The sequence below is a fragment of the Chaetodon auriga genome, chromosome 17 (genome assembly GCF_051107435.1).
Source record: "Chaetodon auriga isolate fChaAug3 chromosome 17, fChaAug3.hap1, whole genome shotgun sequence".
Taxonomy (NCBI): Eukaryota; Metazoa; Chordata; class Actinopteri; order Chaetodontiformes; family Chaetodontidae; genus Chaetodon; species Chaetodon auriga.
This window is the reverse complement of record NC_135090.1, coordinates 5,311,507-5,327,044: the sequence shown is the minus strand read 5'-3', so window position 1 is coordinate 5,327,044 and position 15,538 is coordinate 5,311,507. Positions and strand designations below refer to the sequence as shown.

General features: G+C 44.1%; 1 protein-coding gene across 6 annotated transcripts in view; it reads right to left on the bottom strand.

The window, feature by feature from the left end:
- Window positions 1-9,451: 9,451 nt before the first annotated feature.
- Window positions 9,452-15,538, bottom strand: part of arid1ab (AT-rich interactive domain 1Ab) — a 53,832-nt gene continuing 47,745 nt past the window's right edge. For all 6 annotated transcript variants that reach the window (XM_076754843.1, XM_076754844.1, XM_076754845.1 and 3 more), the window contains 7 exons: window positions 15,348-15,523; window positions 15,137-15,266; window positions 14,830-14,949; window positions 14,541-14,637; window positions 13,504-14,323; window positions 12,891-13,021; window positions 9,452-12,785 (listed from right to left, as the gene is read on the bottom strand). In XM_076754843.1, coding sequence (XP_076610958.1) covers window positions 10,863-12,785; window positions 12,891-13,021; window positions 13,504-14,323; window positions 14,541-14,637; window positions 14,830-14,949; window positions 15,137-15,266; window positions 15,348-15,523 — 3,397 coding nt within the window. In that variant the 3' untranslated portion in view covers window positions 9,452-10,862. The remainder of the gene's footprint in view (window positions 12,786-12,890; window positions 13,022-13,503; window positions 14,324-14,540; window positions 14,638-14,829; window positions 14,950-15,136; window positions 15,267-15,347; window positions 15,524-15,538) is intronic.

Here is a 15,538-nt window from a genome sequence, read left to right as displayed (position 1 = left end):
AGTGCACGTGCTCCTGTGCCACAAAGAAATGCTATCAGGATGCAAACATCAGCCAGTGCCCCTGCTAGACGAGTGACTTCACGACATAGCTCTAAACCTTCTCGTTTTTCATATCCTCAAAATGAGAGGGCTAGAGCTGAGCCCAGCCAGACTGGTTCTGGAAAACCATTCCAGAGCAAAATGTTTCACGTAAATGGAGGGAAGGCACAAGGAAGTTACAAACCTACTTCCACATCCAGCATTTCCTCAAGTTATGGCCAGTTTCCTCCAGTGTCCAACAAACAAGACGCTCGTGGTAACTTCCAGCACAGTTTAGCGACATCTACAAGTCAGCGGTTAAGCTATAAACCTGGCTACACCTCCACTGAGCAGATCCCCAGGAGTACCAACTCTCTCAAAGCAACCTGGAACAACAGAAATCCAGCCCAGGGAGCTCATAATCTCCCTGACTCCAAGAAAGGCAAAGCGGGAACCTCCGCTCAGCGCTTTGCCCCAACCAGAACTCACAACATCCCTCAACGCTTTGGTGGTTACAGTATCAGACGGCTGAAAGAACCTGCTGACAAAGCCGTGAGCATCAGGAAACCGCAACAGAGCTACACAGCTCCTTCACAGCAGAGTGTGTCTAACAAGCCACAGGTCCAGAGTGTTCATCAGCAGAGCAAATGGAAGAAGATGAGGCAAACTGGAACGATAGCAGGTGAGTATGATTATTTCTTACACTTCTGTGCTTAAGCCTGGTTTCTAATTTGTCTCGTTCTTTCAACAGGTGCAGCGGGTATTGTTGGATGAACCATTAGTGTTTTGAAATAAAATTGGATTTAAAATCTGTCTTGAATTTGCCTAGTTTTGTGGTACTGAAAGTGCCAAGCATGTGTCTTGATGTACATTTGGTGCCACCTAGTGTGGAAAAGATGCATTGCACAAAGGTTCTTAAAGTGTAGATCTGTCCTGTGGGGAAATCCTTTTCAGAGACGACTTAATGTATTGAACATCTGTGGAACAGAATCTTCTGAAGAACCTGACAAAGGATTCATGTAACATTGCTTCACCATTCAAATGGTGCAGTCCATGTTTTGGAAAAGGAATGCTGAAATGTGAAACTACTAGAGCTTGGTGAATGTGTCAGTTGCACATTGTCACATAACCTGAGTTTACTTGTGAAACTTGAAATGTTTCTAATGTCAAACTACAAATGCTGAGGGTCAAGCCTGAACTTCATAGCTTTTCCACCTGAGTGACTTACATGAAGCCTTAAAACTCTTTAAAGAAACCTGCAAAATGATGGGATTCCACCCCTCCAATGGGTCTTCAGTTCTGGAGTTTCCGGGTATGATCAGTTGGTTTACATCCACTCTCTCAGGAGTCCTGGCCTGACATCAAAACAACTCATGAATATCTTATATCACAAAAGATGTGCTATTTTTAGATCATCACAACTTTGTCACTATTCTACTTTTGTATTTAAAGGGCTTACTGACTTTACCTGAAACTCCACATGAAGGATGAATGAGGACAGGATGTCTCACTGCTCCTGTGGGGTACCAGTGCATGATACCCTACAGTTATCGTGAGTCACCACATGGAGGTGCCATAGAGGTCTCGGAGCAGCTGTACACTGGCAGGAGGACACATAAAAATACAAGAGTGAATTGTTCATTAAAATTGATCAGAAGACTTACAGAGGGCATGTTAATGTTGTCATTAACTACTTCTATGATCTGCTGCAGCCACCCGCACCTCTGTGGAAAAAATACAACAGATTAAATGAGAGAAATTGTCTTTGAATTAAGATATATTCAGATTTGCAGTTTTGTTTGTTACTAATTGTGAGCATGCCATCTGCACCTGAGTAAAAACATAGTAAGATAATGAATCAGTGAGTTACTAACAATAAGACCTGCAAGACTCATTTGATAATGTCATAAATGATTTCCTAAATTCATCCTCACCTCTGTAAATAGAAGAAATCCAAGTACAAAACAGTAACATTAAATCAGTGACATTCAATGAATAAACAGGTGGCTCCAGTAAGCTAGCGTACATGACTTCCTGTCTTTAGAGAATACTGTAGATCACCTTTTTTCCAAGTCACAATCTCGTCACAATCTTTTTTTCCCCACACGATGGTAATAGCTCTGGTGTTGTTGTTTCAGGGTTGCTGTTTTAAAACCAAGCTTAAATATATCTTCTTTATTATTACATTTCTGTCATTTCACAGGCAGTGGGGGCAAGATGATCCCTTATGTTTAGGGGAAGTCCTTAGCACTAAGCACACCAGCTGTTATTAGATAAGACCTGCATTCTTGACATATTATATTACATTAGATTATATTTCAGGTGCTAGACACTGAGACTATCTTGGATTTGAGCAACTCTGCTGACACAAACACCAGATTCAATGGGACCGTCCATCCTGTTGCTCTCTGAGGGATTTCCTAAGGGTGAAAAGTTGAGGGAGTCACTCTTCAGGGCCTTCCTACTCAACTGAGGGTTTACCTTCGTCTTCATCGTCAGTGATCCAGATCAGCTCAGGGAACTGTGCAGCTGCAGCGCAGTCTATGAAAGTTAAAGCAGAAGAAAACATAAGTACTGCTCATTAAATATATTATCTCTGAGTAAAAAAGATACAATTAAAGTTAAAACAAAAATGTATTTAGTTATAAAGTTGAAAACAGTTTAAAACAATAGATTAAAATAACACTTAATAACTTAAACTTCACTTAACCAGGGGTGTGTGTGTGTGTCTGTGTGTGTGTGTGCTTCAGCTTGAACAAACAAACACATAACTACTTATTATGCCTGTGATTCTAAAATACCAGACATCATGTTTTTCCACCACAGCCTCATCCACTTCTCAGTGGTGAGAAGACAACAGACAAAACACACGTACAAATATCTCATGTGAAATAAGCAGCAGCTTTCTCATTTCAACAGATAACAGTGTTCGAGCACATCACCAATATGAGAGGGTGATTAAGAAAACACATCAAACAGCTCACACACGGCTCCTCTCTGGATCCTGACTCAGATCCCTACACACACTCCAACACATGATCACAGTGGAGAACGCAGGAACCAGACATGGAGCGCGCACCATCACAACTTTGTACTGATTTTCAGAAATTCTTGCCTTGACTGTACCTTCTTAAAAAAATATATAGATTTGGTTCCATGCAACAAGTTGCCTTGCTCAGACCCCCGATAAGCATAAACATGATGGTTGAATCACAAAAAAAGACTAAATAGTTTTTTTTTAAAGGTAAAACCAACACAACACACACACAGATAGTAACACACTCAGACAGTGCACAACTGGTTCCACCTCCCAAGCATTCTCCCAGTGCATACAATACTAAAGTCAGGACTGCACATTCTAAATCTATTTTCCACTCTTTCAAGAATGGTTAACAGTTTTCTCATCTCTAAATACCAAGTGTTACCATTACTATAATATGAATCACAAACACTGAATACTATCATGAACAAGTCACAGTCTCCAGCACCCCAGTGGTTTGCAGTAAGCTCTGTAAAGTATTGAGCCAACCAGTCTGATGTGCGCAAAACTGCATGCGTAATTACGCACGCTGAACCTTGGATACCTTGACTAGATTATAGGCAACCAACTACAGAGCTTCTCCAGAATAACCCTCTGTGAATACTACAGTCGCTTATTATTCTCCAGGTTTATGAGTTACAAAGCCAGCGCGTGCAGTACACGGTGGCATCCTGGACGCAGTCACGCGCACAGTTGCTTGACAAACCACTAAACCACCACTCTGTATTCACCGGGAACAATGAACACACTTCAGTGTTATGAAAAGAGCAACATGTTAAGTGAAAGAGTCCTAAACGATCCTGAAGTGATGATTAAACACAGCGGTTGTTGCTGTCACACCTGTAGCTCAGGTGAACTTTCTTCTTCACTCGCGCTCATGACAACATGAATCTGATGACGCGTTTTAAGAAAGCTTTAGAAAAGAGTCCACAAATATGATGAAATGCGTTTAAAACAAGCGAGGAAAAAGCCCTGGTTTGTTTACACCTGCGCGTGCTGACGTCTTGACGTTTGCTCCTCATAGTTCCATGGTCTCCATGGTTACAAAAAATATACATTTAATGCATTTTATGAAAAAAGGCCCGGTCGCCATCTTTTTTGTAAACATTTCGACGGCACATTTTACAAAACTGACGTCTTAAACTTAAATATCAGTGTTTACAAATCACAACACTGTTGTTAAAACATTCCACAAATTTCCCGGAAGTTTTCATACATTCACACCAACCAACAATAAGTTTACACAGAGAAAACGTCGAGTGCCACTCAGTGTTTGTTTCCTAACAAACCACCAAATATTTTGTTACTTGTCCACCTTTAAATTCAATTATGTTCATTTTTAGGGAAGTTAAATCATGAAATAAACACAGGAAAACCCTTAAATAAGAAAAAATTACTTACCTACCTGCACGGCCTACAAGCAGCAGGTGCCCCTCTGGTCTGCGAACAGCCATCCCTCCTGTAGATCGGCCTTCTTCTGTCGGTTATCCGGTGTTTCAGCTCTCCATCAGGGTTCGTTTTCCAGGTGCTCTCACTCTCCTAACAGTTCAGCTCTCCAGTGTTCAGGTCCTGCAGCAGGTCAACTCGTGTCAAGTTCAAGTGCAAAGTGAGAAAGTGGAAAGGCCCGCGGCTCTGTCTTATATAGACCTCTGTCGCGCGTCACCGCGTTCCCATGCTTTCAAATGCATCGTGTGTGTGTGTGTGTGTGTGTGTGTGTGTGTGTGTGTGAGAGAGAGAGAGAGAGAGAGAGAGAGGGTGATTTTTAAATGTACTCAAAAGTCCCGGAAGATGATATTCTGTGTTGTGCGTACGTCATTACTTGCAGCTACGGGTTATTATCTCGCGCATGTAATATATTTACCTGAGCTCACAGCATCTGTACTTTTCTATAACCAGACAAATGTACAAATAACATTTTAACAAGGTAATAACTTCTGCTCTCTAGCTTTGAATTAATCACTTATCAGGAACCCCTTCAGCACGCGATGCGTTCAAACACAGCTTGGCCGCTGCAGGTCTCATCATAATGAGTCACAGCACAATCAGTGCAGTTAAAGTTCAAACTCATCCACGTAAACACTGATCGCTTCAACTTGTATACAACGTTTTTGTATTTTGTCAGTACAAACTAATCAGTAGAAACGTGTGCAGTCAGTGTGGTACGGGCCTACTAACGCAGTGAGCACAGTGATGTTATGTTGTGTGCGCACCTTCCAGATCTTGAGGACCATATTTTCACATGTTTCATGCCTATACTCCATATCCACCCATAGCCGCACCCATAACTCCTCTGGGTGCATGACTGTGCGGCAGCAGCACCATCACTCTAAGGTCTCTCCACAACATCTGCTTGTCTATTGACCCTGAGTGTGCATGTCTGTATTTCAGTCCGCTGCGTGAGCGTAAAAAATAATAAAGGAAAAACATGAATATCCCCAAAGAAATAAAATTATGACAGATGCTGTTTTTCATGAGTCAAGCATTGCTTAAGCTTGTGTTTTATAGCCCACCCTTATAAATGTTACTAAAAAAAATATAATCTTTCAGGACTCTGGGGGCTCTGCAAACAGCTATTTTTCTATTTTTGCATAATTATGTTGGGCCTCATGCTCTGTTTTGTTATATCTAGGAAATAATGATAATTAAATACAATTCAGAAAAGGTCCTTTATTCGAGTCTATATTGGACACACACACACACACACACACACACACACACACACACACACACTGCTTAGGATTATGCTCTCCAACGTTATTATTCACAAATAATACTCTATATTCACTTTATTTTTTGGTCCTGGCACATATTTCATCATTTATCTACTGCTTATTTTGCCCACACAGTATTTCCTTTTGCTTTCCAGTCTTGCCAAAACCTAACAGTGTGGGTGTGTTTATGTATGTCCAGAGCAGTGACTGGTGATGGAGAGGGCTGTGTTAGCTTACCGGAAAACACTGATCATGATTAAATAATAGTTGTTTGGTGTTTTCTGCAAGCTGAAGCTAACTTTATTCATGAAACTACAATGACTTTGACACTGAGGTCGACTCAACTCTCGCCACATCTTCTACATGTACTGGAGCTCACTCACATTAAGTCTATTTACAGATGCAACATGAGATTAAAAAGAAAATCTGAAAGCAAAATGCACACATTACTGTAGACACACTCATTGAAGTGGAACACTAAGCCAAAAAAACAAAGGTTTTAATTGAGCACCTTCATTGTTCTTTCTGCTGACATGAACCGATCCAAACCTACATTCTCCCAACAGTCTTTTTGTTTCCATCGTGCTCTGTATATTGCAGCATTATAGCAGCACCTTCAGGTGCCTTGTTGTACATCATACCTCATCACACAGCACGAGGCACAGAACCCCACTGAGGCACACTGCATTTTGTAGTTCTGACCTTCATGTGGACGCTATATTTTCAGGGAGGAGAGAGGAGCCAGCTGAAGTACAAGATGACACACATACTGGCTACAACTGACCAAATATGTACATAAAAAACAAAATTGAATTATAGTCTAGGACCTGAAATAGACTGATGCTCAGTTGATACACAAATCATCATAAATTTGAGTTAATAATATATTCTATCTGGTGCATGTGGACCTTTGCAGCTTTAAATACAACGTACTATGATGCAAGGCTCATTTTACAACCTATCAAAGCAAATATGAATGTGACTCCTGCTGAAATCAATATTTGAGCATATTGTTTGGGGTACTGACAGCGTTCCAGTGAATCTGTTTCACAACATCCTTTGCAATCAATGCTGTCAGCATGTTGGAAGCGAAGCCACATGAGAGGGGATGGAGGGATGAGGGGGAGCTCTGAAAAATTTGTTAGGTGCTTTGTTGATGTAATTATAACGGATCAGGAATCTCTTTAGAGCCGTGGAAAATCTTTGGCAGTGTGTGTTTACTACTGGCTGCCATGATTGTTTGTCATGGCTCTTCCAAATATCCATGACAGATGTCTTCAAGCCTCAGCGAGCTTCAGGTGCCGGTATGAATGAAATGTAATGCGCAGAATCTCATGTTTGTCAATGAATGTGTCACTGAGGTTGTTTTAATGGCACCTGTAGCTTAGACTGTGCACTCAGTACACAGATGAGGCAGGCAGAGTCCACTGATCGTTTCTGGATGGTCTTTCAGTGACCACTGACAGTGTAGATTAAGAATGTCCATAACCTGATCCTCAGATTTGACTTTGTTGCCTCTTATTTTTCTTCCTCTACCCTGAGCAGCAGAATACCTTGGAAACATTATCAAGCTGTCCAAGATTCATTTTTGCACTCTATTGTCTTAGTCAAACAATATCCAGCTAAAAATCTTAAAGCACAGAGGTCATGTCTATCAGATACTGAACACAACTGGCTCAGAATATCTCTTTTGAGAGCCTGTAGTGAGAATAATTCTCCTAATATCCATCCCTTTATCCTGATATGCAGAACGAGTTGTTGTAATGTTATCATATTCCATATTACTTGCTCAAATACATTATCATGGTAGTGCAGACTGAGTGCTCGTGGCCTGTACCACTGTGCCATTACCTCCAAACGTCCTCTAGAGAGCGCAATGGGACAGACAATGAAAGCACCAGTGTCAGGAGGACTCTCACATGAGCTCAAAGCCAATGTTTGGTGCACAGTCATGAGAATGATGTGAAAACCAGGCCAGAAAACATCGACTGTCCCACATGCGTCTCTCTGAGAGTCTCTCTTAAACCTGTGACGAGGCTGCTTCTGCAATCTTGAACCCAGATTTCTTTGAAGCTCCCTCTGGAGCTACAAAGGGGCCTCATCAAGTCTTTTAAAAGCTACTTCTAAAAACATCCAACTTACCTTTTTTCGTGTGACTTTTACATGGAATCTGTTCTCACTACTCCACTATCATTTCATTACGTTCACCTAAAATCTGCTCTTGATCTGATGGTTATGTCAGTCAACTGGTTCACCAGTTCGGTCCAGCTTGAAATATCTCCAGAGAATGAACCCAACTGACTCTGCTGATCCTCTACTGCCACCATGAGGCTGACGTGTGGTTCTGAGTGAAATATCTCCACAAATATTGCAAGTATGGCTCTAAAATTTGGTAAAGACAATTAGAAAAAATCCAAACTTGTGCCACTACCAGGTCAAAATGTTCATTTGTCCAATAAAAAGGCAAAACTAATGACAGTCCCGTCATCCTCAGCTGTACTGCTCAGATGGTGCACATGGTAAACATCATACCTATTAAACATCAACATATTGGAGTGCATTTAGCTGAAAGCATCAATGTGACGATGTACAGCCTCACAGAGCAGCTAGCATGGTTACAGTCTCCTGCTCCTTGGACTGAGTATGTGAAGGTATTTCAAAACGGCAAATCCTTACATCCTCTGCTCTGATTTGATGTTTTCTCTTAATGTTAAGCTCTTTAAGCTGTGGTTTCTATATGAGAGCTGCTATATAAATGTCTGCTTGTAATGTTAATATTATTAGAGTTCATGAATAGGCTCTTAGCATCTTACCAGTGCACTCAGGTGTGTTTCAGGGGATCCATGTGTCTTAATGCATTTAACCAAGTGGATGTTGTGAAAAGGAAGTGAGGACTTTACTTTGGATTACTTTGTTTTCTTGTCTCTTTTGAGATCTTGATCTCAGAGAGACTTCCTGAATAAACAGAGCTTTACTAAGGAAAACCACATCAAGAGACAGCAGAGAGGTCTTTGAAAACATAGCCGGTGCCACATTTAGCTCATGCTGATCGTGTTCTGTTCTTATGGATGCTATTTTGTCTTGCTATTGAGGACTACAGTGGGAATAAATATTTCAACACTTCTACTGTCATGCTTTTATTTTACTGCTGCTTTGGTAGGAATAAGCCGGGTTTATCTAAAACCACATGAAGAAAATCTCTCCCACTGATCGCTCTTAAAAGAATGCAGCTTCTGTCAAAGTAACACAAATGAACTTCACAGACAATATTCTGGGAGAAGATGTTTTTCCACCCTTCACCCTCTGAGGTTATTTGTGTGCCTCCAGCAGACTGCCTCTTCACATTTCCCCACTAATGTAAATATATATGTAAATATCAGCACGTGTGATCGAGGGACAGGGACAGCCGTGCCACATCGGGGTGAGATGTCAATCAATGCACGGATGGAAAACATGGCTGCGCATTTGATAAGCAGCATACTCCACAGAGCTGGCTGCGCGCTGTCTCTGCATTCATGTGTAAATATGAAAACCATCAGCACAACACACTGTTTGCCGCTACAGACGTATTGTTTCTGTGCAGGTGAAGTGCGAGCTAGTGGAAAAATTCTGGATTTTATTACCTGCAGCCTCAACTGTGTATGAGGGGAATAATAAATAAATCCACAGCAAACGTCTTACGAAGATTTAATGTACATTTATTCTTAACACGTGGAACATATAGTATAAAGATTTCATACTGAATAAATGATATTCATTAAGCCAAAAAAAGGAAAAAAAAGAGGAATTTACATCAAGTTTTTAGCTACATCATCTGAAATACAAATATGTAGAATCCGCATCACTGGAAAAAAATAAACAAAATAAACAAAATTAAAATGGTTTCTTCATCAAGGTCTAGTTTGTCATTTATGAAGGAGCTCAAATGGAACCGCAGACATGATTTTTGTTATATTCTCTACACCCAGACCGGAGACAAACTGAAACTTGAAGTTGTGTTTGTTGGGGGTGGCGTTGGACAGCAGCTAAACACCCCCTGGAGCGCGATACGAGCAGGGTGAGGCGCCTAAGTAACGGAGAGGGTGGGCGTCAAGTAATCACATGGCGTACTTGATGCAGGGAAACTTGTAATCGGCAAAGATTAAAAATGGTGAAGAGCAACAGAAGTTGAGAAAGAGAGAGAAGTGTAATGTACAACATCATATATACACTGCAGCTTGGACTGCATCTAGAGTTGAGGACCAGTCCTAAAGAGGTGACTTTTTAATATAAGGGTCAAGTCATACAATCAAGGGACAAAGAGAAGAGGTCGGGGTGTTGTAGGTTCACCATACTTTGGGGGGAAAGCCGTTTTCTCTCTTGACATTAACTAAAACTGTTTTTAAAAACTACAGTTTGCTGCCAAGCCAGCGTATCTCAGTGTGAAACAGTATTATTACAGTATGTTTACAGTTTTTAAGGTGTACAGTACAGAAAAAAGTCCTACAATCTACTGCACAGGCCTCCCATGACAGATGTCTGTTCACAGCCAATAATGTGGTTCCTGTGGGGCTGAGTATATAGCATCCAAAGTTACAGCAATTATACCACACCACAGTCCGTGAGTCTATGAAGCCTCCAAACATGAACCATAATATTGTTTAGTCCGTGCCCTCTTCCCCCTTCCGACCCCCCAAGGGAGAAAGCGAGCACATGTATCCCCCAAACTCACTGTAAACGAGACAGCAACTTTGGTTACAGTTTTTTCTTTTTTTTTTTTCTGGAGATTTTTCTTTTCATTAAAAAACAAGTCCTTTCCGCAGGGCAGCGCACTCTGTCCTATGCCTGGGTCCCAATCTGCTCTTCTTTGTCAGTATCTTTCCATTTCAGACGTTTAAAATCCACAGCTACTTCATGATATTCCTTCCTTTAGTGAGAAGCAGGGGTAGAAAGACAGTGGAATCCGAGGTGATTTTGCATAAATTAAAAAACAGGACAGTCAGTTTTACTCTTTTCACTCACACGCAACAGACACGCACACATACAAAAAAAAAAAGGGGAGGAGGGGGTGACTGGGAACGGAAAGAGGCAGAGCTGAAACCTCCCCACGGCTGTCATGACTGGCCAATCAGAAACAGTACATCACAGATCACTTGGGACACCAGAGAGTTCATAAGAGGGGACACTGAGATGTCCAGTAGCCGCGACTCATACAAAGTGAACTCTGAGTGGTTTTCATCCACCTTAGCCAAGGCGTGCAGAGCCCGGGCTGCCCGCCGCATCATGTCCACACTGGTGGGCTCAAACTGAGGTGCGCCCTGCATTTGCAACAGGGAGCTCTGGCTCTGCTGGTACTGTGTGGCAGCTAGGCTGTCCTCCAGGAAGCCCAGCAGGTTACCCACGCTGCCTTTCTGTACAGCAATAGCCCGTGCCGCTAGGCTGTCACCCTGGGCCAAGTTAGCTAACAGGACGACCGCCATTTCCCGGCAAACAGCCACCTTGCGTTCACCGACCAGGCGCACCAAGGAGCCGTACAGCTTCTCCAAGCGGCTGAATGGTGGCGTTGCCAGAATGAGGTCGACATTGTTGTCCTGGATGCTGAGCTTGCTGAGGGTCTCAAGGACCAGTCTCTGAGGGGAAAGTGAGCCATGGGGCCCCAGCGTGGGGAAGGGGTCCAGGGCTTCAGCTGAGGGGCAGACAGCCCAGTGGAGCAGGCCATCCAGCAGCGGCAGACATATACTCTCTGGGTAGATAGAAAGGTCCAGCTGGCCTGAGATGTTTGCCAGAGTCACCAGGCAGTTCTCCCTTAACACCTCCAGGCAGTCCCACCACCACTCATCTCTCTCACAGCTCACGCCTTCATCTTCCTCTTCCTCCTTCTCATAGGTAACTGGAGCCTGTTTGCGTTCGGGGTGCCTGTGGTGGAGCAGCACCAGGCGGCCCAACAGCAGCAGGAGCCCTGGATGTTTCGACATCTCCAGGTCGTTCCCTGGAATGAACGAGAGGCTGCGCACAATGTTGGAAACGCAGATGCAGCGCCGAGCTAATGAGTCCTGCCAGTCTGACAGAGTGCTGAGCGGTGTCTCATCCTTGCTGTGAGGCTCGTCCTCCAGGATCTTGACGTTACGTCGGCTCTGGAGGTCAGGGTTGATGCTGAACAGGTACTTCCCATTCTCCTTCTGTTCTTCAGCACCTCCACGAACCGCTTCCTCTGTGACTGACCCTGGGCGGGCAGATAGTACATCATCAATGGTGGCAGTGACTGGTGCACCAATGGGAAGAAGAGGGGGAGGGTTCTTCTCCGCTGGAGACTTTTGAGGTTCAGAAGACTGGGACTGCTGCCGAGCCTTGTCTTCCCCATTGGACTTGGATTTCTCTGGGTTTTCCGTCACAGTCTCAGTCACCTGGACCTTCTTGCGGCTCTCAGCGGCTGTTGGTGTGCGTTTCCGCTGCTTGAGAAGGTCCATCCGGCTCTCAAAGTGGGTCTGGATGTGTTCGGTCGTGTCACCACCACCAATGCTCCAGTGTATCAGGCCGCTGTCAAAGCTCTGCCGCTGGCCAAGCTTGGATGAGTGGTTCACCAGGAAGGGATTCTTCTTCCGCACCACCTTGATGGGTAGTTTATCAAACTTGCTAGCCTGCTTGGGCTTTTCCGAGTGGAGGTTGGGGTCCTGGGAGGACCCTGAGGTAGAGGTATTGGGTTCCTTGATAGAAGACTCCCTTTCCTTCTCCTCTTCCTCATCCTCTGAAGACTTGTGTTTCTGTGAGCTCTCTTCCTCCTGTTTCACCTGGACCAGTGAGGAGGTGTCAGGATTAGCCTTTGTTTCTTCTACCTCCTCATCCTCCTCATCCTCTTCATCCATGTCCACGTCCTCGCCTTCTGGCATGGGAATTTCATCATCAGAGTCCTCAGCAGCGTTGGGATCTATGAGGGTGCGCTGGCCAGGGTCTCCTACCTCGTACTCCTTTAAGATGCCAAAGATCTCTATGAGGCAGCGTCTGAAGTACTCCACCACCAGCTCCAGGAATCCAGGTAGCTGAGAAAGAAGAAGAAGAAAGTCACCAAAACAATCCTATAAATTCATACAGAATGTGACAAGACATGTTAGTTTGTTGATGCAGCTTTAACAGATATGGCTTACCTGGCACAAGTTAAAAGTAGAAATGCTATTGTCATCATACAGTAAAATGTTAATCGTGTCCAAGGCCCAGGTGCTCTCAGCTAGTAAGCCTGACTTTAGTGACATCATCACTCTCCAAGCTTCAGGAGTGCCTGTGACAAGACAAAAACAGAATGAATATGAGCCAACTTGATCATGTTCAGGTATTTCAAAAGTTCACTAATGTGTACCATCAGGATTGGCATCAATCTCACTCCTAATTACTTATGCCACCTACTCCAAATAAGCAGCTTTTATCTGTTATACAGCTCAGTTCAGTTCAGTTTCCCATAGCACAGCCAGGGGCATCAAATGGCAAATTCAGGTCAGGCAGTCAGTCATTCATTAAGCATTTAGTGGTGATTAGTACTAGGGCCATTCATTTAAAAAAAAATTATCAAACACAGCCCACTCTGCTCTGTGTGACACACTGTTGTCAAACTGTTTTTGAGTCAATAACTTTGTAGCTTAAACAATGTCATCTTGTCGAAATTATACAGCTAGAATTGTATTTTTGTCACTAACTGTATTTTGTTCAGTGCATGTGCATGTCTATTGACAACACAGAACAGGGAATGAAATAAAATTTCTGTACCAATGTCTTTCATGGTGAGCCGTCTGCGGGGCTTAAGGTGGGGTTGGGAGGCCTCCACAGAGCCAGGAGGGAAGGCCACATCTCTCCTGATCATGGGTTGCTGCACAGGGGCCTGGCCAATGTGAGAGGCGGGCACTGGGGGTCCAGCTTTCTGCACCTTAATGCCCGGATGCATGTAGGGTGACTTGCTGGGTGATGTCCTGTTTTCCATGGGCCGGGGCATGGGTGCTGGGCTTGACACCTGAGGAATGTGGTTCTGGGAAGTCTGGTAGGTGGATGGCAGGGGTCTGGTCATTGGAGGTCCAGAACCACCAGGACCAAACGGTGGCTGCCGCTGGTTGACGTGGCTGGGCCACTGACCCTCGTGGTTCATGCGTTGGTCTGATGACATCATCTCCTCTGAGCGGTTCATGCCATGGTAACCGGGGCCCTGGCCCGGTACAGGAGGTCCCTGTCGGCTGGGATAGTTCGGGTAGCCCATCTCATTGCGGCCCTGCCACATTGGGCCCTGGGGGCCATCAGGGCCTGAAGGCATGGGGCTTGGCATCATCTGGGGAGGCATTGGAGACTGGGAGTTGGGGCCTGCAGATGATGGTCCTCTGTCCCTGCTGAAGGGGAAAGGGAACTGGTTCTGTGGACCTGGTGGTCTGCGGTCCCCTCCAGGATATGCATTATACTGGTTGTACATGTCCTGTTGGCCCTGGGGTCCAGAGGACTGGGGTCCTGGCTGCTGCTGACCACTGTAGGGTACGTTGTACATTTCTCCCTCATGGCGCTTGGCCGGAGGACCATACCCTCCATCTACAGGACGCTTGTAGTTCTGTCAGAAGACAACATTCGGCATTAATTGAGTATCTTTATACAATAACTTCAAGAAAGATCACTGGTTCAATCTGTTCAGTAGGATCCCCCAACAGATAAGAAATCATACCTTAAATACATAAAAAGTAAACAAATATCTTTAATTATGAAATGCTTAAAAGAGAGGAATCAAGTTGCAGTAAGAGCACTGCAAATACTGAACAAATTGTTCTCACCGGTTGCTGCTGTGGATACATTCCTGGCTGTTGATTTGGGTATGGGCCACCAGGGGGAGCTCCTTGGCCAGGGAACTGATTGGTATAGGAGTCATGCCTGAAAACAACAACAAAAGTTCACACCACTACATTTCACATTTCTTCTTTACAGTAAATGCAGACAGTTGTAGTATGAAACTCCAACGCTCATAATTTTGCAGTTTTCTAAAATTATCACACATGGTAAAACGCCTTAAAACAACCTCTCTCCTTCTCCTTTAATACAATCTTAACACTGAATGGTACTGACCGTTGCTGCGGTGGAGGGCGGCTGGGCGAGTACATCCCTGTGTCAGCTCCAGAGGGCATCATGTTTGGCTGAGGAGCTCCTGGTCCCATACTGCCATCAGGACCCATGCCTGGCTCCTGTCTATAAATCAAACAAAGAACATTCATCAGTTTACTTGACATTAACTGGATGTATAAGATGGCATTGGAATAGCGCAGGTTGGATCCCAAGCTTGTTAAGCCTTTTTGTAACCCTTTTATATGTGTTTTACAGATATACATAATAAGAAAATCCTGCTGACTACGGTAGAATAACGCAAGATGTTTACCTGCGGTCATATCCGTAAGGGAACTGTTGCCTCTGGCCCATCTGCATGTTGCCCATAGGGCCTGGTGGGCCTCTGTTATACTGTTCTCCCATTCCACTGTTGGGGCCTGGTTGCATGAACTGCTCTCCAGCTTAAAATAAAAATTGTTTGTTAGCTTTAGCTCTTACGAAACCCCCACAGCATCTTATTTGCTGATTTAGCTGTTGCTCACCTTTCCTCATGCCACCGAAGGGGTCCTTGTTGGACTCGTAGGGACCCATTCGACCCATCATCTCTGGACCTCCCATCCCAGGCTGGTAGCCCTGTGAGTTGGGAGTCATGGCGTTCCTTCTGGAAAAGACTGGGTCACTGCCATCAGCAAAGGGGTCCTGCAGATTAACGCTACTCCTACAAGAGGGCACG